The sequence below is a fragment of the Empidonax traillii genome, unplaced genomic scaffold (genome assembly GCF_003031625.1).
Source record: "Empidonax traillii isolate 1590-97213 ecotype Southwest subspecies unplaced genomic scaffold, ASM303162v1 scaffold418:size511083, whole genome shotgun sequence".
Taxonomy (NCBI): Eukaryota; Metazoa; Chordata; class Aves; order Passeriformes; family Tyrannidae; genus Empidonax; species Empidonax traillii.
Genome location: NW_020955611.1, coordinates 286723 through 308997, shown reverse-complemented (window position 1 = coordinate 308997; position 22275 = coordinate 286723). Strand labels below are relative to the sequence as shown.

Here is a 22275-nt window from a genome sequence, read left to right as displayed (position 1 = left end):
AAATGTCAACTGATAAGGGTAATTGTTTTATGGTTTACAGTGTGTGAAAATGTAGCCAATGGAATTGCAAATCTTACTGAAGTTGATAATTCTAGGTTGTGCTAGATCATGTTTTATCTTCATGAACTGAGAGTTCTTGGTGTAATATAGTTACAGTATACAATAAAATGCCCCTAGTCATGCTGCTGTAGTTTCTTTCTAGTTTTCTTTTGTTTTAATTGTGTTATCTGCTTGTGAGAAATGTATTTTAAGCCAAGTGTTTGGTTTAGCTCAAGGGACCTTTCTAAACAAGAAAACTATTTCCATATTTCAGTATATGTTCTCAGGCTTTTAACATAAAGCTCCTCTGCTATTGACTGATATCTGACCAATTTTCCATGTTCCTTTTTTAAAAAAGTAACAGTGAATTGCTGGTATTATTGTGTATGGACATATGATTTGGTTTTTTTCAAGTCATAAAGTTAGATAATTGTTTATATGTTTTAGAATCAAGAATATGTTTGTTTAGAGTAAGCAGGATGGTTATCCTCAAGTCCAGTAGGAGCTGAAATGAAAATTACAAACAATTCGTTTGAATTTTTTTTTTTTTTTTCATTTTTTGAAATGGAAGTTTGAAATGACAAACAGAAACGATTAAAGAAATATCACCTCTCTCTCCTCTCATCTGCTTTCAGTTTTGCTGCTCTTCACTCTACGCCAAGTTTGTTAGCAAGACTCCGTTATTGCTTTCAGGCCTCTTTTGTTTACAGGCTTGGAGCTTCCACAGTGTCACGTTCCGTGGATCTACAAATCCAAGTTCCCTTTTCTGCTGAAGAATTGCTTGTGACTTCTTTTTTCCTTCTCCTTTAGACCTATAATTAGCTTCTTGTTTGTGATAAAGCTTTTTATAATCTGACTGTTGTCATGGAATACGTGAATTTGTTCAACGTAACCCTTCTGTCTTCAAATATTAAGGTTTTTTTAAAACACCAAAGATATTTAGTATATACAAGTTAAAGTACAAATTTTGTAGCCAAATATTGTTTTGAAAACCTTTCTGAGAGATTGTTCATATAACCTTATTGGATCCTTTATTTCTAAAAAGTGCATGCTGCATATGTGTTGATTTTGCTTTTGAAATACTTCTGATTTGTTATTTCATCTCTGATTTCATCTGCTTCTTCAATTGCCCACTAGGATTCCATGTAGGAAAAGATCAAAGCTTACTGTAGCAGGTGAATTGATCAGACTGGGGCCTCTCCTTTGTGTTCGCAACAAGACTTTCTTCTTTCTGTTTCTAAAGTGCTTCGCCTCAGGTATTCATGTCCCTGTGCTGGTGCAGGTAAGTCCTTGGAATTTTGCTCACAAATTCATGTTCTGTGTATGTGTTAGTTGATTAATTCTTTGAAGTTTGCCCTTGATTTCCCAGTTTGATTTATTCTTCCTTTTCTAGTGATTTTTTTTTCTTTTTTTTAATATTCCATGCAGCTATAAATAGTCTCTGTATGTAAGAAGTCTAGTTCTGTGTCTTCCTATGTCATGCAGTTGCATTTTCTCTAAATGTCTTGCAAATACCACCCTTTTGCTAACAGTGTGAGGCAATCCTCTGGAGGGAAAAGGGGGTTTTGGGTGGGGTTTTTGGGGTCAGGAAGAATTTTTTCCAGTGTGGTTGATGCTGATGTTGCTTTTGTTTTTTTCTGCTGCAGGAACCCAGCCAGCTGGCATGGCATCATATCCTTCAGTTGGGTCACAGGTACACAATAACAGGCCTGAGTATGTCCAGACTGAAGAAATCTGGACAAAAGACGTTTGTCACTAGTGTTCCTTCCTGCCTTTTACCCTACTGTGCAGAGCATATGAGGGAGCAGCCACTGAACAGTACTTGGCAAGAAGAATCCACTCAGTCTTCTTCCCTTGAGACTGCTGAGCAGCTCAGTGGCTCCTTGGCACTGGGAGTTGAAGAGGAGAGGCCAAGATCAACCAAAGAGTCCAAGATCATCTCCTATGTGGTAAGGATTTGTAGGGTTAGCCTTCACCTGCTCATCCTATAGGGTTTCAGCTCGTGGCCTGTAAGGACTTATTTTCATCAAGAGTTTATTTCCTTAGTGCTCAGGCTTATGAGTCTCTTAGGTTTTGGAACTCTCTGTGCTCCTGTAACTTTCTGTTTGCTTGCTATTTAGGGAGTTGTCACCAAAATACTCAATGTCCAAGCGGGTCTGTTTTTACTGGATAACCAAGTCTGCTTGTGCCTTGCTTACCTGCCAGTGTTGAAATCTGCACGTGGACTCCGGCCGGGAGCATGTGTGGAAGTAAGTTGAGACTTGTGAATCATAAAGCATTTGTGGAAAAGACTCAAACCCTAGGGATGGCTTGTGAGTGTGTGGGTCAACAGAAGGCTACAGCAACACTGGAACTATGTCAGCAAGTATCTGGAATAGAATTGGGGATCTTACTGTCTAGGCTTAGTCGTTAGAGTTGAAATTACTATTATCTGATTCCTTCCTAAGCTGTGCCAGGTGCCTCAGACCTGGATTATAGACAATCCATTAGAGTGACCAAGGGTTTAGGGTGGGGTGATGGTTTTGGGGAGCGGTGGCAGACTAGCTATCTCTTATGTTTATGTCTGTGTATCTCAGCTCATCGATGTCCACCTTCTGCAGAAGCCTCTGGTATCCTTCCCTTTCATTGTACTTGGTGCTTGCCTGAGCAGCACTGTTGTGCTGAAGAGTTTCTCAAGGCTCAGCACTCCCTACCAGCCACCAGCCTCTTCAGGAAATCTGTGCTTACAGCTCCTCTTCCGCTACAATCTTGGTATACCGCTCTACCTCTGGCTGGTGAACCTCCTGGAGGCCTTTGAGGAGAGGTGAGGACAGTTCTGAAGTCAGGACATGTGTAAATGTGCTTTGTAGACTACCTGGGTGTCTTCTAGACCAAGCGTTCACAAAATTTTTATGCTTGGATACCATTAGCAGCTGGTTCTGATTTATCAGCCTGAGTAAGCTGTTCATCTAGATTTCATACGATGTCCAGTTGCTTGTACTTTGCACTTGTGAGAAAATCCTGTGCAGTTTTCAAGTGCATGTGCAATAAACCCACTACTCTCGGGAAGCTGTAGCACTCCAGGACATTGTGCCCACATAGTCCTGCCTGGGAAGTAGTCCTGAAGTACAGAAGCACTGCAGGGATGTCTGCCTGCCAGTGTGGTTTGCTTGGCAAATCAAGATGGGCACTCAGGCTGCAGCTGGAAAATGCTGCTACAACTACATCACAACCGATACAAAGGCTCTTGTGTCCTGGCTGCTCACAGAAGGGGCAGCAGCTGCTCAGCATATCCCTTTGAGGTATTCTGAGTATTGCTGGTAGTGTGATCATTTATTTGAGAGCCTGTGTCTTAGCAGATTTTCCCACCCATGCTTATCTCTGGGTCTTCCAGATGGCTTCCTGCTCTCCCTGATGGCTTCACTCTGTTTGCAGGACAGCTGTGGGCCGGTTTGTGGGTTTACTTCTGGGTTCTGTTAGTGAAAATATTGGTGTTTTTTTCTGGAACAGTTATGGTTGATCACTGTAACTGCTGTCTTGGACTTTAAAATGTATATATTTAATCTCAGTCAAGTAGCAGTTTATAGAATGTTCAGTCTTCCTGTCCTTTACTGTCACTGTGGAATTTTTACTATGCTTTCCAATAAAGCAGCTTCAGTTTTGCCCTTGGAATTGTGCTAGCTACAAGTATCAGTTTTTATTATCCTTTTCACTTTAAATGTGATTGCTAAGTCCTGCTACTGCTTGAAATTTGTTCCAGTGAGTTAATTGCTATCTCTTTTCATTTGAGTTCGCTTTCTGTTGTCAAGTCATATTTTGACTGGCAGTGTGATCACTTCCAGGCCTTCAAAAGCAGTAAGCTAAACTTCTGAAAGGAACACTATGTGAGGAAAATATTGGAACAAGACTAGTCCGTGGTTGTTTCTGACTTGTGATTTTTTGCATCCTGTAAAAGAAAGCCAAGGGTACTTGAATAATGATATCAAGCGTAGCCAAAATGCATGGAGATCCATTTTCATGACTTAGAGGGAGATTATTTTCACGTGGTTTAGTTTTTTGGCTACTTTAGTTTTGAGATTTTGTTACTCTATCCTTTTCTATATTCTATATTTTCCTAATCTATGTCTGCTTGTCCAAAAGGAATTTGCATTGGCCTTAAATGTTCTTTTTTAATTACTTGATGTTCTTTTTTTGCTCTCCTTAGTTCCTGTCCTACACGGTATTCACTCATAACAAGCAGAAAGAATCCCTGACTTACATACAAGACTCACTAAAATGTGAGGACTGCTAATGCTTTTAACACTCATAATTTCTTTTCAGGTTTTCTTGTTTTTTCGGGCACCATCGTCTGCTTAGCTGTACTCACCAAAACCCAGGAGCTGCTGAAAAGTTCCTTGTCCCCCTTCTGCAAGCTATGATGCCAGACAGAGAGGAAACAAGAGATATTTATAATGAAATTCTAGCAAAAGTACACCATTGTCCCCTGCAGAAAGTGAGTAAATGCTTTGTGAGCTGTTTGCTCTTTGTCTGATGGGAAGAAAATCAGCTGATTCATTCTTTCTCTCTTTTTTCATAGTATTTTACTCTGGACCCCCCATGCCAGGCCCCATCTCTGTCTGCAGTTTGCCGTGTGGCAGAACAGAAGAGCTGGGAAGGCTTCAGTCCATCACAGTTGCTCTCTCCCTTGGAGGCACAGCATTTGGGCACCCAGGAGCTGAATCGCAGACTGGCCTGGTCCTACTGCACACTCTCAGCAGGAAGTTTCCAGCCCAGACTGGTAAGTGCCTGTGCCTTGAGAGTTACCAAATCTCCCCCTGCCTTCCAGCACCCTGTCTAGTGCATGCCTGTCCTTCCTATTCAGAAATGACACCGCTTTTCTCACTGAGATGTGTTGAAAGCAGGCTGAATTTCAGCTACCACTCCACACACTTTGTATTTATGGCTTTCAAAGATGGGAATTTTTTGATGGTGATTGCGGCTTCCTTTCTGCTGTAGATACTACTGGGTGTGCTGAGGGTCTCCTCCAGGAGCAGTTCCCTCCAGCTGCAGGACAAGAGCAGCACACTTCCCTGTGTGATATCCCAGAAGGATGGTAGTCCCTTTGCCAATACAGCTCTCATAGGTATGTCCCACTAAACTATATTTGAGTGCTGAGCTTTTGCTCTTCTGCCACCCAGCTCCAAAACAAGGAAGAGACTTGATATGGAGATGCTGAACTGTCACTGCCTGACCTCGTGACTTTAAAATGAGGATATTGAGTTTACTGGGTTTATGTTCTCTTTTTATTTAGCTCAGCTCCTTTCTCTGATGTGTTTGCAGGGTCACTCTTGCAGGTGGAGAACTACCAACTTGTAGTGGAGAGATTCCTTCAGGCTGATTTTCCCTCCTGGGAGCACCTGGAAAATCTGGAGCATGTGAGGGAGAAAAAAAACAGGTGAGTCCCTTTATTCAGTATGCAAGTAAAATCATCACTCTCCAGTTCCACAACTGTTTTGGCTCTGTGGTAAAGCTTCTTATCAACATAGCATTTCAGTGCCAAAACAACTGTCCTTTCCTATTTGAAGAAAATGAGCTCTTTATCAGCAACAGAGCCACCATCTATATTTTGTTCAGAATACGCACAGCCTAGTAGCTGGCCTCCACTTCCCTCTTTCCCACAGCTCCTGCTGGGTGCTGTGGGGCACTCCCCAGCCGTGCTTTTCCCAGATAACCATTTGTTTTGGACAGCCACCTCTCCAGGGCAGGGAGTTTCACTGCTACCATTTGTTGTTTCAGTGTCTATGTGCAGTTCTACTTTGAGGACGTTCAGGTTCTCCATGCTGCTGGAGGACGACTCCAGAAAGGCCTTAGGAGTGAAAACCGCTCCTCTTTGAGGAAGAAGAAAGACAGCAGTGTAACACCTGAGCTGGAAGCTCCTGAGGCAAAAGTGCTGAAATTGGAGGATCCCAAGGCAGATACTCACAGAGATGAGAACTGTCAGGAGGGGCAGAGCAGCACTGGAACAACCAGCTGTGTATCTCACCTGTTCTTGGTTACCCAGAAAGAGGGGCTTATGTTACGCAATTACCAACCACCCAGAGAAGATGGAGAAGGACAGGAGCTGCAGCGCAGTTTCCAAGCCACAGTGCTGTGGCTGGGCAGACCTCGGCTGTGGAGCCACCCCAGAGAAATTGGGAACCTACTGGAGCTGGAGGACATCAGTTGTGATGGAGAAGAGGGCATGACACAGCAAGAAGTGAGGCAGCTTTGGGGTGTGGTTTCATAGGTCGGGGAGGGGGTGGCTCCTCAGGGAGCCTGTGTGATAATTGGGTGTCAAGATTACTGATCAATGGGAAAGTGGGTTTTGTGTTGGGTAGAGATCTGAGTTTATGCAGGCAACTTCCTTGTGCCACCCCAAGGAAGTTCCATCTCCTCTTTGTCACCTTCCTGTAAATGCATCTACTTTCTCGTACCCTCAGTTGTGCTAAACTTACTTCTCTATCAAGACATTACCTGGGCTGGGCTTGCTCTCTTCTTACTGTATTTTTCATTTTGTGCCTTTTTCCTAACACTTCTCATCACCTTCTGTCTCTCCTCCCCTCCCTCACCAGGCACTGCTCCTCTTCATGGGAAAGTCTCTACGATGGTTTCCATTTCTGCACCAGGATGGACTGTATCGCTTCATTGTGCCCTGCTGCTCGGTAAGAGAGACGTCTTACTGTTTCCTCTTGGAGACTTGCTGAACTGCATTGTGGGAGTCGAGGAATTAGAGGGTGACTAAGCTGTTTTTGAGGCTTGGAATTTCCATTTGTTTGCCAAGAAACTGCTTCAGTTCTGTGTTTGATTAAAATTCTCAGAGCTCTGAGTACTGTGGATTTTTTTTTGTTGTTCTTTAAACCATTATTCTTCCACTTTTTCCCTAAAAAACTTTAACCTCCTTCCTTTAATAGTCATCTTGCCTTATCACTCTTACCTCAGGACTTGGAAGTGTTTGACAAGCTCTGTTTTCCACCTGTACCACCAACGTTCCTGACCAGGCCATCCTGCCCCCTGTGCCTACCTGTCCAAGATACCTGGCACTTACAGCATGAGACCTGGCTCTCCTGTTTGCCTGAACGCCAGGTATGCAGTGCCTTGTTGCTCTGGAATTTCACGGATGGCTTGTAGATCTCTCCAAACCTAGCTAGAAAATTATCAGTACAGAGTATCTTGTTGCTGATCCCATTCTGTTCTAAGCTCCATCAGAGGCTGCTGCTGGGCTTCACATTTTTCTGCCTCAGAATTAATCTGGAGAGGAAGCATGAGTTGCTTGACCGACCTCTAAGCGTGCAGGGCTTGTCTACACTGCTCTGGCTGGGAATACCTGTAAACTGCAATCTATCTAAGGCTGTGTCTCCCTCACTTCTAGCTGGCAGCCAGGATGGCGCTGACAGGCATGGACCAGAGAATTTTCTCCATTCCAGAAGTGCTTAGCAATAGGTATGTTGATCTGCCCCAAATTACAAGTGACTGTCTTAGGGAATGGGTCTGTATTCATTTTTATTGCAAACAGCTTTTCTGTTCAAAGTATGTTTAATCTGGGGTGATATACATGCACACTGGAATTTCCACCAGTGCCTTACAGTAAACTGTTTTTCTTTCCTTGGCTTCTTCCTCTAATAAAGAAAAACAATTAGGAGTTAAGCAGATAGAAAGGCTGTAATGCCTTGCTCTTCTTCACTGCTGAGCCTGAAGAGGCAGAAAGCAAGTTAAAGAGGCCTCTTGTCCCTGGGTGGGATAGACTGTAGCAAGCTGCCCTCATCCACTAGCTCAGGTGCTCAAGAACAGGTTCAAGAACAGGTTCCTCTGAAACTGGGCTCAAGCAACAGCACTTCACCCAGTCCTTTTTGGCAATCTTCAAGTCAGGCCATCCTCCACTACTTCTGTCTTCAGGCAGGGCAAAAATCCTGGTCTCTTCTCAGTTTTACAGGTTCCCTTGTTTCTTTCTCTGGTGAGATAGTGGAGAGGACCTTGTGTGCCTCTCCCAAGAATGAAAAGCCATCTGTGACTGTTCGCCTTCCAAGGCAAAAAGGTAAGGTTGTGACAGCTTGTCCAGTTGCAACAGATTGATTTTTGTTTTTTTTTGTTTCAGAGGGGTGGTGCACTTGGCTAACTGTACTGCTGTATCTGAGAATAGTGGAAGTATGCCAGGATGTTGCATCCTATTGCATATCAGAGGGCTAGGAAACACACACAAATTGCATGTATGGGGATGGGAATGCTGTACCTGGAAAACCTGTGAGGTGCAACACTGTGATAGGAGGAAAAACATTTCTAGCAGGTCCAGCTCAGTGACAGCGTGTGCTGCCTGTGTGTGAGTGAGGTCACGGGGTGTGTGGTTCTGTGCCTCCCCAGGGAACCTGCTAACCAGTGATCACAGTGTGAAGCTCAGCGTCGCAGTTGCTTCAGGCTCCCCTGTTGTGATGGACGTTTACATTACTGCCACCTATCTGCAGCATCTCTGGGGTTTGCTACCTGGAGCCAAGATCCTCTTCCAGAACTTGGAACGCAAAATCTCAAGGTATCCCTGTCTTTAGAGCCCTGATCTAGGCTCTGAGCTCTCTTATTGTCTTTTAAACCATCTCTTAAGCTCTCCTCTCCTGTGGACTTTCCTCATCCCTTGTCCATACCTTCATGTCTCCCAGTCCCTTACTACAAATTGTTTTCCTACCATGTTACAAATGAAGATCAGCCTACTTATCCCGAGAAAACTGAACATTTAGTTTCTATAAACTCTTTTTGACATCTACTCTTTCATATTGCAGATTTCATAATGTTTATTGCACATACATTGCCTGCAGCTGTGTGAGCATCATATCTCTGCCAGCTTCTCACCTACTGTTTTCTTCCAGGTAACTTCAGGGTCTATTCTCACTTTACAGTGTCCTAAGAAAAGTTTCTATGTTCTAAGCTTCTCAAATTCCTATTTCTTCTAGTCCTGCCGGAGAAGCCTCATGCCCCTCACTAGTGTTCCTGTCCAACTTACGACCTCACCTGCAAAACCAACCCCGGGCACGGATTTTATGCCACTTGTCCTGTGTACTGGCTGTGTACCTGCAGTGGGTTTGCTCACTTTGCAGCAGCATTTTCAAGGAGGTATTCAAGCTTCCACAGAGATAATTTGTGAGAGGTCTTGCAGATTTTCTACTCTGACACATCCTTTGCTACCGTGTTGAAGAAATAAGAGTTCCTATCCCCATTCCAACCCCTCTTTTCCCAGTGCCTAAGAAGGACTTGCATATTAGAAGGGGACCAAAGTGATAATGGATTAGAAGTACATATCTAATGCCAAGCAGGCTGGCAGGTAGAACTGAGGGTGAATTGAGCACATGGAAGAGGAGAATCCTACTCTGTTAATGCCCTGCTCTTCCCATATTCACTGCTGTTGGGCTTCAGCACCTCATAGCAGGTGATTTTTCTCCCCATATAAACTTTTCCCAAGACACTCATTGGAAATGCGGTACAATTCTTTAATTCTTTGCATACTTAATTAGGAAAGGGTTTTTAAAAAAGCAGTGTCCCTTCCCCTTCTCTCTTATACCCACCCGTACGTAGCTGTAGCTTTATTCTTCCTTCAGGGGAGGTGCACCCGACACAATCCACCATGTCCATCACACACAGGAGTGAGACAAGCCAGTGCACGGTAAGCACTGTAGAGATTGGGCCTGGGAAGAGGTGGGAAGGAGGGAGCAAATTGCACCACAAAAGGAAGGAGGAAAATCAGACCAAGGATGGAATGTAGATAGAATAGCAAAGATAGAGGTGTCACGTCTTCTGAGGTGTGAACAAACCTGCCTCTCTCTTTACTGAGGTCTGTTGTCTGGGGCATAACCCTTGTGAGGGAGCCCGACATTGTCCTGACCTTCCTCTGCATCTCACCGTGCCTGCTCTCTCCACAGGGTGCTGGTGGAGGATGGAACGGGTGAAGCTGTGGTGCTGTGCAGGAACGAACACGTGGCAGCAATGCTGGGCCTGAGCCTTCCCGAGTGGGAAGCTCTGCAGAACTGTGTGCGGAGCAGGGGCAGCGTGTCCATTCAGCATGGGGAGGCTACTGGCACGGGGGTGAGTGAGTTATTCCAGTAGCGACTGCACCCTTTGCTTATGCATGTTCCAGAGGCTCCCTGCCTCACCCTGAACACTCTCTGGCAACACACCCTTTCCTTCCTTAGTGTCTAGAGGAACCTGAGGATCTTGTTGCTTGCTACCTAAGGAGTCTGTGCAGAAGTCCTCTCATCTGTCGCCCTATCCTGCTGGATTTCAGCCTAGACAGGAAGCCCTCCAAGATCCTGCAGCCTGGTAAGCAAGAACTGCTGGCTTTTCTAATATTTAGTGTGGAAAGGAAGGGTGGAGACATCTCACCAGGCTGGGAAAGGAGAGGTACCTTCACTGCGCACAAGGCAAGGTCTCTGAAGGATTTCCATGGAATTGTGAATTCTGTAGTGCAGAGCTAAGATGTGTCTTAGCAGATCCAGGCTTATAAATATACAGAAATAATATTACAAAAATCACCATCTAAAACAATATATATGAATTTTTCTACTTTACACAGAAACATAGAGCTGTTTTAGAACAAGGTTCACAGTTCTTGGATGGATCAGGAATCTGGTTGCCAGAGTTACTGTGCAGACCTCTCAAATCAAGTGTTAGACTTTAGACAGGACAGCATGTAGAGTCAAGAGTAGGCCTGGAAATCCTCACCATGGGCACAGTATTTAAAGCACTGAAGTGTTTTAAATTCATGGGCACTGAGATCTGAGCTCATGCTGTCACAAATGTGCTGTTCTGTGTTAAGGGGACATTCTTTGTAGTTGTTTGCACCAATACTAGTGCTTGAAATGATTCCAGGTACTGCAGGGGTTTATTTGCTAAGCTCATCAGAGGATGCCCTGCTGTGGAGACATTATTTTTGGCTTTTGTGTACCCTATCAGGCCAGGTTGCTGACACTGATAGGAGATACAAAGCTCATAGCATCAGCTCTGTGAGCAGCTCATAGTTCACAGCATTTCATGCTGTACAATGTCTGTTTCCTCCAAGTTGGAGGGATCCTGGCCAAAAGCATTAATCTGCCTGCATCCCGGATTCATTAACTGTGCTGTCCTTTGAGATTTAGGAAATGCCAAGCAGCTGCTGCAAGGCCTTACCTTCCCCAGCAACTTCTACAGCCACGTGTTAGAACAGAGCCACAGCCCTGTACTGAGTTGTTACTGGTTGTACCTTTCCCCTTCAGCTCCACCGCAGCTGAGAAATTTTCGGTGTGGTGAAGTGGAGTTCGTGTCACAAGTGGGACCTCGTCTGAGCCTGCTTTGCCTGAATGTGGAAGAAGTGGAACAAGATGCCTTAAGCTATCTGAACAGTGAGAGGATTAGGAGGACATCAAGTTACTGCTGAGTGAGAGACACTGTTTAACGTCTCTCCCACTGGGAGAAGAATTATGGAAATACGTGCTGGGATTGGAAGCTTTTCTTATCTCCTTTCCAGTGGGAGCACAGGCCTGTAAGCACAGGGTGAGGGGCGCAATCAGGAAAGTGCTGTGACTTGCAGAATTCCTGAATGGTCCTTCTGGACCGTTGTCCACCACTGCTACTGGGCTACGTTTTGGAAGAGAGATGTTCAATGCTTCCTAGGTGATCGCCGTTGCCTTGGGCCTTGGGCACACAATGTGTGTATTTTATATGGTAGTATCTACTAAATAAAGCTATTAAAATACTATTTCAAAAACACTGTGTCTATTTTAGTATTAAGGTTTACTTGCTGGATGGGGAATGAGCCAGAACATCGATCCTTGATTTATGAGCCAGAGACAGGCATTTTGTAGATAGCAAAACTATACAGCTGCCACAAGTTATGGTCTTCTTAACCTAATTGAAATTATTAAAATTACACTTCTGAAGTATTTCCTTCAAGAAGAGAAGGGAAGTGAATCAGTTACTGTATGGAGACCAAATCATGGTACTAAATCACAAGATTATTTGGATGTGGCAGCTTAAACAGCAGCCTGAACATTACATGGGGCTGGTAAGAAGAGGCAGGCAGTGGGCTGTGATACAGGCTCACAGCATACCCCAGGCTTGCCCATCTATTCCTAATCAGGAAGGAGTTGCCATGGCAGTGCCAGTATCCATGGTGGCATGGCAGAGTAGCCAATACGACATATAGGACATCACCACCTGAAGAGATTACTCTCCCTTCCGCTTGCATTGATGACTGAGTGTTCTGCACTCGCTTTTGGCAAAATAGCACCCACATCCTTCATCTTGTTCTCCAGGCTAGTAAATTCCACGTGCCGTTACTTCCCTGCCTTAACTCAATGTGCAGTACTGACAGCACGTTTGAGCAGCTACTGTCTGGGGTTTTGTTTACTCAGTGTTTCCCATCTGCCTTTCTCTCTTTCCTCTTAGTTTGAGCTACGTATTAAATGTTAGGCAGTGGGTTTATTGGGCGTGTGTAAAGTATCTTCCCTCTCAAAGCCTGCTGTCCACTTCTGAGACCAAGGCATGAGTGACACAAGACCTGACTGTGTCACTGACCATGCAATAAAGTTCTGAGACGCCATCCTGAAAGAGGTCTATGTAAGTTTTGCTGTGACAGCCTTATTTTCTGTAGGTGCTTTCTGCAAAACAGTAAAGACTTTGCTAAAGCTTACCTACCACCCTCCAGAAACAAAACAAAACAAAAAAAACCCCACAAAAATAAACTATCTCAGCCTGAGGAAAAGTCTGACTGTAAGTGATGGAAGATGAAGAGATCAAAATCTGATTAAAAAGTGCAACTGAAAATAATATGTTTAACAGAGAGTTTAACAGGCAGTTCTACAGAAATAGATAAGAAGTGTCAGGTAACGCTTATTTATAGAGCCTAATTTTCCTTTTTTTTGGATTTTTAGTTATATCTATGTTGAATAACTTTGCACCTGAATTTGAACTTTCTGGTAGTATCTTACAAGTCTACTTCTCCTCATTCTGTATGCTGGTCTGCTGTCTGCTGCCACACTGAGGACTCACCTTCCTCTTTTATTTCGCATTACAAATACAATCATCAGTCCTCATCAGCACTTCGGATGTGGTTTGCCTTTGCCAGGTTATTCCAAGCCTGTTAACAGTTTTCTAACCCATCGCTGTTTTGCCATTCACAACATCTTTTTCGGAAGAGGAGTTTGATTATAGTATTCCGAGAAGACTGAGGAGATTAACTGGCTCTCTTGTTTACAGTTTTATTAGTACAGTCAGAGAACCACAAGCCGATCAGATCTGTTTGGGGGCAATTAAGATTTGCTTGTTTTTAGTAGTCAGAAGGAACAGTTCTCAGATGTATTACAGGAAACCCTTTTCCTGTTTGTCTCTGAGCTTCTGCTCATGATCAGAGTTCTGGTCACTGGGTTACTTCAGACCAGAGAACATACCTTGTTCCTGCAATCAGAGCTCTTCCTTCATACAATTCTCCTTATCGCATTCCTCACTCTCTTTCTGGAGCCAAACAAAGTATCCTGTTGTTGGTGGGTAAGAAATAATAATTCAAGAGAAACCATCTGATTTTATATTTGTGCTAGTACATGCTCTGGAACTGGGAGAAGCCAATAAAGTTCTCAGCCCAAGAGGGAGCAAAGTCTGAAGTGTGTCCTGCTGTCAGTGTAGCTGGAATAACTACTCAGTGTGGAAAGACAGAGACGTTCCTTTTAGCTGGTTTTCTTTAGCTGTCCACGAGTTCACCCCTAGAGCCTACCACCCAAAGCCAAAGCTGATGAATACTAAAGGCAGTTTTCCTGTGCTTTGGCTGTCTACAACCCTCCTTATTCCAGGTCTGTGTGGGATTGCTAAGGCTGGCAGCGCTTTCTAGCCTTGTTCAGGGCATCTGTAGTAGGTGCTATTTGCTGAAGACACTGCACTCTACAATGGAGGTGTCTGAGTAAAGTGGGTGCAAGCAAGGCAAGAACCAGAGAGGGGAAGGACATGTCCTCCTATTCTGTAACCAAACTCAGCAAGAGGGTCTATATGCATGTCAAGCGTGTATACTTATGAGTTTCCCTTTCCAAACTTACCTCCAGACCCAGTAGAGTTTCTGATTGTTTTGTAGAGACGTTATATCGACAGCAGGTACAGGGGAAGCAGAAGCATCCAGTGACAGGCTGAAAAGGAGGATGACACTGACTCTGCATTCAGGTTCACCAGCTGCAAGTTAGTCCCCCTTGTAATGCTGAAATCTGTAGCAGAAGAATAGTGAGAGGCTACCAGAATGGGAACACAGCAGGAAAGGAAAAATGAGTGTGTATATTTATTCCTTCCTATTTTTCTGAACATTGATAAAGGTAGACCCCGCCTCTTGTACTGGAGACTCATTGCAGTGAAGCCCTCACTGTAGAAGAGCTATGACCCTTCTCATGTAGAACAGGAGAAGATAGGCTCTTTGGAAAGTTTGATTTTCTGCGAATAAAGTGGCCTCTTAAATAAAGGGATGGGGCTGGAATCAGGGAGGTTGTCATTAATAATACCTAAAGGGGCCTGCTGGTTTGGTACAGAAGCAGGATCTAAGCTGAACTGGCCGAAGACAGTGTCAAAAGTTGGGGGTTTTGGTTGGTTTGGTTAACAGTCAAAGGAATATGTTCTTTTGAAGTTTATCTTTTCTGGTTCCCTGGCAGTTCTGTCCCTGTGCCAAGGGAGCAGTCATTACCCTGGAAAAACATAAGAAATAGCAGGACCAAACACAGACCCTTTGCTTCATCCCAGGGGACAGAGAGAGAGAGAACTAAAGAGAGGTGCTCGGATTAGCCATGCTTTCAGTCCTTCCTTGACTGACACAGGTGCTGCAGGAACCCCCAGTTCACATGGGCACTGTTTAAACTCTCTTCTTCCCCCCACACCTGTGGTCTCTGGATGGTGTCAAACTCTACCTGTCACTTTGATGTTGCCTGTAGCCTTGGCAATGTTGTTTTCAATCACACAGGTGTAGGTGGCATTAGCAGTAACATTGTGCAGGAAGGAAACCACTTTCAGAGTGACGTTTTCAGCGTTCAGCTCGTAGCTGGTGTTGGCAGTGTGAGGGACGTGCTCCCCGGCGCTGCTGTCGACCATCCAGTGCACGGTAGGTCGAGGGAACCAGCGCGGTGCTTCACACTGCAGCGTGTCCCCACTGCTGCTGTTCTCTATGTGCACCTCAGGGATGCTGAAGGCTTTGGGAGGGAAAACAGGAAGAGTCACTACAAGGCAAGTGTGTAGGAACTGGGCATGAGACACCCAACTGTGTCTGCCAGTCCTGGGGATTCCTGGCTACTTGCTGCTTAGCATTGCATCACCACAGGTAGCCAAACTGAAAACAGGGGCTCAGACAGATTGGGCTACAGGAGGGTGACTATGGGGGAGCTAAAGGATCCTAAGACACAGCAGTCCCGTTTGATAGGATCTACTGAGGGCGTGGCACAGCTTTAATGTCTTTAAGTCATTCTGCTTGATTTACAAGTTCACCCTCAGGGGTGCCAGCCAGTCAGAGAAACACTAAGAACACCTACCTGAGCAAGCTCACATTATCCCCATTGTGTAACTCACCACAAGTTCATCAGGAAGGCCCAGAGATGACAGAAATAGGTGAAACGCTGACATGTTCGGTGGGAGTGTATTGCTTTGTGCCAGCAGTGAATATGATGGTCAAGCCCAGAGGGTTCAGAAGAATTAAGCACCCATTAGTGAAAATTCATCTGTGTCTGTGTGAGCTTTGAGGCTGACTCATAACAAGGTGAACAATTAAGTAACTCTGCCAAATATATTATACTTCAGATAACGATGATATGGGAGGTTTGTTGTTTTGATAGTAATTTAGAAAAACCTGAACGCTTAAGAAAAACAAAGAAAAATACATTAAATAGGCTACAATTTTTAATATGCAGCACTTCTCCTGGCTGGTGATATATCTTAATTGCAGAGAGGAAAACCTACCATGTTATGTTCAACAAGTATAAAATCTGGATCTTTATGAGATCAATTAGCTACTGCCATTTTTAGGGTGTTATTTGTAGTCAGTTACATAGCTGGTAGATTACATGTGATTAATAGGAGAAAAAAGCATTAAAATAATAATCTTTTCTGGAATGAGGATGTGAAAAGAGTGGGTAAACAGCTCTGTAAAATAAAACAATTTTAAAAAGTACCCTGTTCCTACTCAGGGGGAGAGGGCCTGGTGATGGCTGCTGGAGGAGCGGTGCTGTTCATACGACAGCAGGTAGGTCCAACTGAGCCACATCAGCGTGTATTTTGCAGCAGGATTTTCTTCCTTGCACCCCTCACCTCCTGTCCTGTACTGCAGCACTGCTGCCCCGCTCCCTCTGGCTGTGGTGACAGAGCACTGGTAGATGCCAGCATCGGAGAGCTGCACATCCCTCAGCTCCAGGGAAGCGTTGCCGCCAATCACCTGGTCCGCAAACATTGCCGTGCGGCCCTGAAACAACGGATCTTGCTCTTGCAGGTGATCCTTCCCGCCCCTGAACTCGTGAACCAGCCCAGCTACTCCTGCCTTGGCCCAGCGGATCACTATGCTGCGCATTTGGATATCAGGCTCAAAAGTGCAGTCCAGGATGCTGCTCTGGCCGATGTTCCCTGGAGACGTCAGTGCCATCACACTGATGGAGTGTTTTCCTGCAAGGAGAAAGCAAGTGGGCATGACAAGGGTGAGGCAGGGAGTGTGAAGAAACACCAGGCTGCCCTGCAGCTGTCAGGAACCAATCCTGAGGTTGGACAGGCACTGACACATGGCAAGGACACGGGCAGCAGCTACCAGTGCTGCTAGCAGAGGTCAACTCCCGTGGTTTATATACCAAGTTAAAGCACAGGAGTGTTTCTTTAGCAGGGAGCTTGCTTCAAAAAGTAGCCTCTCATATTTGTTTGAGAAGAACTTGCATGATATTGTCTCGCTTACTTATATGTATCAAGGATTTTTCTCTTTTCCCCTGCCAGAAGAGCACGATCTTTATATCTTGTCTTAGGCAACACGTCCCTTTATACAATATAAATGTGATTGTAAGGTATTATGCTGGCAGAGAAATAACAGGCTGCTCTTTCCCCCCTAGCGGAATCCAAACAATTTTCTTTCATTTAAGAAAAAGTCAGCAATGCCCCTCAAGTCAAATCTTAAGCCGCGATCTTGAGAATTAACTCCTTCACAGAGCCAGGCGGTCTTTCCCATGCATCCCTTCCCTACTCATCCTCCCTCAGCACACTCCAAGGAGGCTGCATTTTGGCCAATACTGAAACAACACATCTTTGTTATCTCTGAGGGAGTTGGGGAATGTGCCTCATCCTGGCAGATGCTGCAATAAATAGTCATCTCCTCCTACCTGGGAGAAAGAGCACAAAACGTGCCGGACTTTCTGTGTGTGTTGGTTTGGGGCCCCAAGCCCAAAGATATTTTAGTTAATGCACCACTACACCTCCAGCAGCACAGGCAGCATTACACTTATCTACTCTTCATTAAAAGGTCGTAGGTGGTACTTCCACACACAACCACAGCCCATGCACAGGATGGACACACAGATGCAGAGGCAGGGAAGAAGTTCATCACCCCACCAGTAACAGCAAGAAATCTGAGCAGTCACATACCTGAGACACCAAAACCAATGATCAGGGCAATCACCACGGCCAGGATGATAATGACTGCAGTCATGCTGTTTGGGGAAAAAGGAAAGGACAGCATTATTGCACAGCCCATCGCCTCCACACCCTGTGCCTGAGGTGCCCATCTGCAGAGCCGCCGGCAGGAAGGAGGCTGAGGCAGGTAAGCCACAGACCTAGAGCCAGGTGGACAGGGAAGCACAGGACCACAGTAGCGATGAACATCCAGGTGAGCACTCGGCATCAAAGCAGGGGGACCAGGTGGTGGGAAGAGCCCCAGGTTTTGCCTTAGAGCAGACAGGTGGTCTCCCAATGGAGAATGCTCCACTCTGAGCCCCCTGGTGCGTAAGTAAGACAGGCAGTCCCCACTGGTACTTACAAGGGAACAGTGACTCAGGGAGGTGAACAGAGCAAACAGGCCACTGACCCCAGGAGACACCAGCTACAAGTCAGGGAGTGGGCAGAGAGGGCTGGAAATGGGAACAGTTGTTTAAACTGGCCGGATTTGGGATGCTTCACGTGCACGTGGATAATGGGCTGTTAAACGAGAGACTGAAGAGGAGAGGACCACTTGCCAAGCCACACAGGAAGAGCAGCCATGCCGGAGATGAAAGGCATCAAGTCATGGTGCAGCACAGTTTGAGCCTTGCCAAGAGCAACCCATCCAGCACAGCCCCTGCTTAGACAGACCGATCAGCTTGGCCAGGTGCAGGCTCCCACTGCAGCCAGTGGAGCTCTCACATGTGGTCATGGGCACATTTTCACGTGGACTGAGCGGAGCAACCTCAGCTCCCCACAAGAGCAAGCCCTGAAGCAGCTCCCCACAAAACCCACAGGTACATCGTGGGAAATGCAGCTCACATGCTCATTCCCAATAGTCTCATAGAGACTGCTCACAGAGCAGAAGCCCAGAGAGCTGCAGGAGGTCCTCACAGGACACTTTACCCATTCTCAAGTCTGAAAGGGCACTGGAGGAAACAGTGCGAAAGGCATGGGCACCAAGAGTTGCCACTCCACACTACTGTCCAGGGCTGCCACCCCAGGGCTTGTTTTGCCCCGCTGTACACAGAAACTCTTGAGCTGCTGCTTCCTATCTTGTCCCCAGACAGAACCAGGCTGAGAAAGGTCATGGTCCTTCTGCCAACACAGAAACAGCTGCTCTGCTTCAGCAGCATTTGCTGGCTTGCAGCAGACTCTTTCCCAATACACGGAGCAGCCTCCCACCGGAGAGCCCAGCAGTGTCCATACAAGCACAAACTCCTCCCACCATTTCTGTGTGCCTGCATCAGTCGCTTGCACAATCGAGCCTTATTTGCCTCAGGTGCTACGATCATAGGGCTGATATGGAGCTCTAGGGAGCTGCACCGTGTGAACAAACCTCTCTTGCAGGGAACAGCAGGGAAGGGAGAAAGGGAATATGGGTTGAAAGAGAGCACAGAGTGTTTCGAAGGCATGGAAACAAACTGATGCAGATGACTGGGGCTGCACAAGTTGGAGCCCTGACACCACCCTCAGTTCCCAGTGCTGTTTCAGCAGCCTCTGGGATGCTGCTCTGTGTATCCTGCCCTTTTTTCCATGTCCTGTTCCCAATCAGCCAAAACTGGAATCAAATTGGAATCAAATTTGACATCAAGTTCATTCATTCCCTGCTTGAATGCTGCTGAGCACAGCCTGGGGACAGGGAGAGGCTCACAGCCTTGCTGTGACAGGCAGTCTTAATCTTCCAGATCTCTAGCTCTGCTGGGAGTAAACTTTCCCTCGGGAATGGGCTTAGATGGTAAAAAAAAAAAATGGAAAAATAAAAGGTTGAAGGTCCCCTGCCTTCCTTCTTTTATCAAAGTTTACCGTGGAAAAGAAAGAGCATGGCACAGATGACCCAAAGAAGTGGGGTTTCCATTCCAATATGCAGCTAATGATTGCAGAACCCAACTTTTTTCAACCCTTTAGTTTTATTTCTTTGGTGAGGTTTTTTTGTGCACATACTATTACTGTTTAATTCTTCCCTGATGCCTTGTGTGAAAAAGCTCATGCGTGAGAGGTCTCTTCTGTTCATGTGCGGACTGTCCTTCTCCCCACTGCTATTCAGCTCAGGTGTTATGGATATCCATAACAGCTGAAACATTTTTCACGCAATAAATGCTATCAGGGCTGTCTCACATACTTCACTGGAGCCCCCATCTCCATTCAGTCTGGAAAACCCACCCCTGGGATGAAAAGGTGCAGCTTGTTGGTGCCTCTGTTAAAGCACAGGTGAGGTTTGGATGCAAACTCAGTCCACATTCACTGGAGACTGAAACAAGTTTGCCACTTTACCCATATGGTGAGAGTTATTTTCAACTAATCAGGAGATAAGGATATGAGATAGATATTTCTATGACTTTCACCACAATACATCTTTTTCTGACTGTAGTTCATCAGGACTCGGTTAACAGTTCAAAGGAAATGGGTTCACTGAAACAAGAGGCACAAACCAGTTTGAACATCTTCCCAGCTCTTACTCCTGACCCACACTGCATGGAAATTTGTGCAGGACAGCTTCTTTCTCCCCACAGCATGCTGATGTGATGGCAACATAAGCAACTCTCTGAGGACCAGGAGAAGGAATGGGGTGCTTTCTTCAACCCCAACCCACAGCAGCAGGAACACAGCCTTTCTTGATCCACTGATACCCTAACATACCACAGCATTCACTCCTGAGGTAGCAAATTCTAGCAAATGCACAGTTTCTAGGACATGCATTCTGGCTACAGCTGATGACCTGCACATGGGTGTCTGATGGATACGTGGCCTTGCAGATTGTATGAAAGAAGCTATACAGGTATTTAAGTGAGTGCAGTATAGTCAAACTACAAAGAATTGGTCTTGAAGGCTCCTGGCAGCAGGGTGATACATCCAAAGAGTCTGAAAAATGCAATTCCCTCCCTCCCCTCTCCCAGAGCAGGTGCAGATAATACCATACCTCCAGAAGAGGCCTTGGGATGCCATGGTCACGGCATTCACGAAGAGAAGACAAACACCTGGCGTCCACTGGTCCCACGCTGTTCAGTCAGCCCCTGTCCTTTGCATGATATATTCCCCAAAGCTGTCCTGCTTAAATAACTGAACTCAGATAAGGAGTGGTGAGCCCAAGCAGTGAACTCTCAGGAATGAGGAAGCAGTGAACATCTTGACTTGCCCCAGCAGAGCAGTCAAAAGCAGGGAGGCCTGGTAAGATACTGGGGCAACTAGGAGACCTCCTACACCTTGCATTTAAGAAACACGTCTTATTTATGACAAAAAATAGCACAGCTCGTGGTTTGGTAGCCAGCTAATCCTGGGCCCAAAGTGCAGAAGTCTCTCAAGTAGATCCACAGTTTTACCCATCACTAGTCATGTCATACTCAGGACTAGCTCAGATCTCCTCACAAAAATCTCCAATCATGCTCTTGGCACTGGGCAGAGAGTCCCTACCTGCCTTCCTGGTCGCCCTCCTGGCCCCAGTCACAATGCACATCTTCCCCTGCCTCTCCATGCTGTGCCAAGGAGCTCCTCTGGGCTCAGCAGTGCTGTCAGAGCCACACAGGTTTGGCAGTGACCCCTTTTCTTACTGCTGTTTAATTCCACGTTGAACTCCTTCAAGCCAAACTACTTCTCCTCCCCAAGGCCATCTCCTGCTGCTCTCAGGTCTGCCATTATGGTGCACATCAGAGCATGCAAAGGAAAGAAACTGGGCCCTGCAAGACCCTGCAAGTCTTTCCCTCTGGGCTTGGTCTCACACAAGACTGGGGGCAAGATAAGTGGCTCTTGGGCATGAGAGGTTGAGAAGGACAGAAAGAGCAGAAAAGGGAAGGCAGCCTGCACTCCGTGTTCAGCTTCCTGAAAGGAACCTGTTTATCCTGTCATCTACGTCTGGACTGTATTACAGGGAGGATGGTAAAAGGAGAATTTTTGACAGTCCATAGCTATTTCCAGCAAGTTTGGATGGTTAGAGTGAACAGCTTTTCCATGCAAAGCTGAGGATGCCCAGAGGAAGTGGGAGAAGTCCAGCAACTAAAAAAAACCAAACTACTTTCTTTGCAACAGAGGTTAAAGTCAAGATCAACCAATATTGGTCTACGATGATAATCTAGAAAAAAAAAAAAATCCTCATTTATTTTTCAGTGTTCTACTGATTACTAAACCTCTCACAATTTAGCAGAACAGTACTAGAAGCTAAAACAGCTCCAGGCCACAGTGCACATTAAGAAATATCCTGTTGCCCTCGGTGACACCTGATTTACAGCTGCCTGTGGTGCAGTGCAGACAAGGTGTCCCCTTTCAGCACCAGTTAACCCCAGGTCACAGCCACAGCACACCTCATGTACAGTCAACAATCAAGTTACTTCCATGTTGGAAAACACACGACTGCTCTCTGGCACAGGCAGCCCTGGTAGGACCAGGGCAAGTCCCATTCACCAGAGCAACACCACACTAATTTCTCAGCAGCTCTCATGATGGACCTACTCGGTATGTTCACACTGCAAAAAAAAAAAAAAATCCAAGAGGTGTTTAGGATATTTCCCAAAGAAATCAGGGATCTGTGACCACACAATCTGCCCAGCTTTTACCACTTTTGAATTTATTAGCAAAATCCGAACAAATGTGACAGAAGGATCTGGTCCCACATGG

The 22275-nt window shown here is 45.7% G+C and overlaps 2 protein-coding genes across 2 annotated transcripts in view; one reads left to right on the top strand and one right to left on the bottom strand.

Annotated features, from left to right (window-relative positions):
* CTC1 (CST telomere replication complex component 1) overlaps positions 1-12886 on the top strand; it is a 17157-nt gene extending 4271 nt beyond the window's left edge. The window contains exons 5-24 of the mRNA XM_027894113.1: positions 1177-1321; positions 1686-1988; positions 2160-2288; positions 2616-2842; positions 4339-4510; positions 4595-4795; positions 5014-5140; positions 5338-5452; positions 5794-6253; positions 6609-6698; positions 6976-7119; positions 7406-7476; positions 7959-8068; positions 8392-8557; positions 8802-8888; positions 8973-9132; positions 9615-9679; positions 9936-10098; positions 10206-10332; positions 11265-12886. Of these exons, the coding sequence (XP_027749914.1) occupies positions 1177-1321; positions 1686-1988; positions 2160-2288; positions 2616-2842; positions 4339-4510; positions 4595-4795; positions 5014-5140; positions 5338-5452; positions 5794-6253; positions 6609-6698; positions 6976-7119; positions 7406-7476; positions 7959-8068; positions 8392-8557; positions 8802-8888; positions 8973-9132; positions 9615-9679; positions 9936-10098; positions 10206-10332; positions 11265-11425 (3223 nt within the window). The 3' untranslated portion in view covers positions 11426-12886. The remainder of the gene's footprint in view (positions 1-1176; positions 1322-1685; positions 1989-2159; positions 2289-2615; positions 2843-4338; positions 4511-4594; positions 4796-5013; positions 5141-5337; positions 5453-5793; positions 6254-6608; positions 6699-6975; positions 7120-7405; positions 7477-7958; positions 8069-8391; positions 8558-8801; positions 8889-8972; positions 9133-9614; positions 9680-9935; positions 10099-10205; positions 10333-11264) is intronic.
* Positions 12887-14005: 1119 nt separating this feature from the next.
* On the bottom strand, positions 14006-20628 carry VTCN1 (V-set domain containing T cell activation inhibitor 1). Its single transcript, XM_027894124.1, has 5 exons — positions 20588-20628; positions 17617-17681; positions 16309-16656; positions 14922-15200; positions 14006-14234 (listed from the first exon to the last, which is right to left on the bottom strand). The coding sequence occupies exons 1-5, from the start codon at positions 20611-20613 to the stop codon at positions 14113-14115; spliced, it is 840 nt and encodes a 279-aa protein (XP_027749925.1). The 5' UTR covers positions 20614-20628; the 3' UTR covers positions 14006-14112.
* Between the last annotated feature and the right edge of the window lie 1647 nt (positions 20629-22275).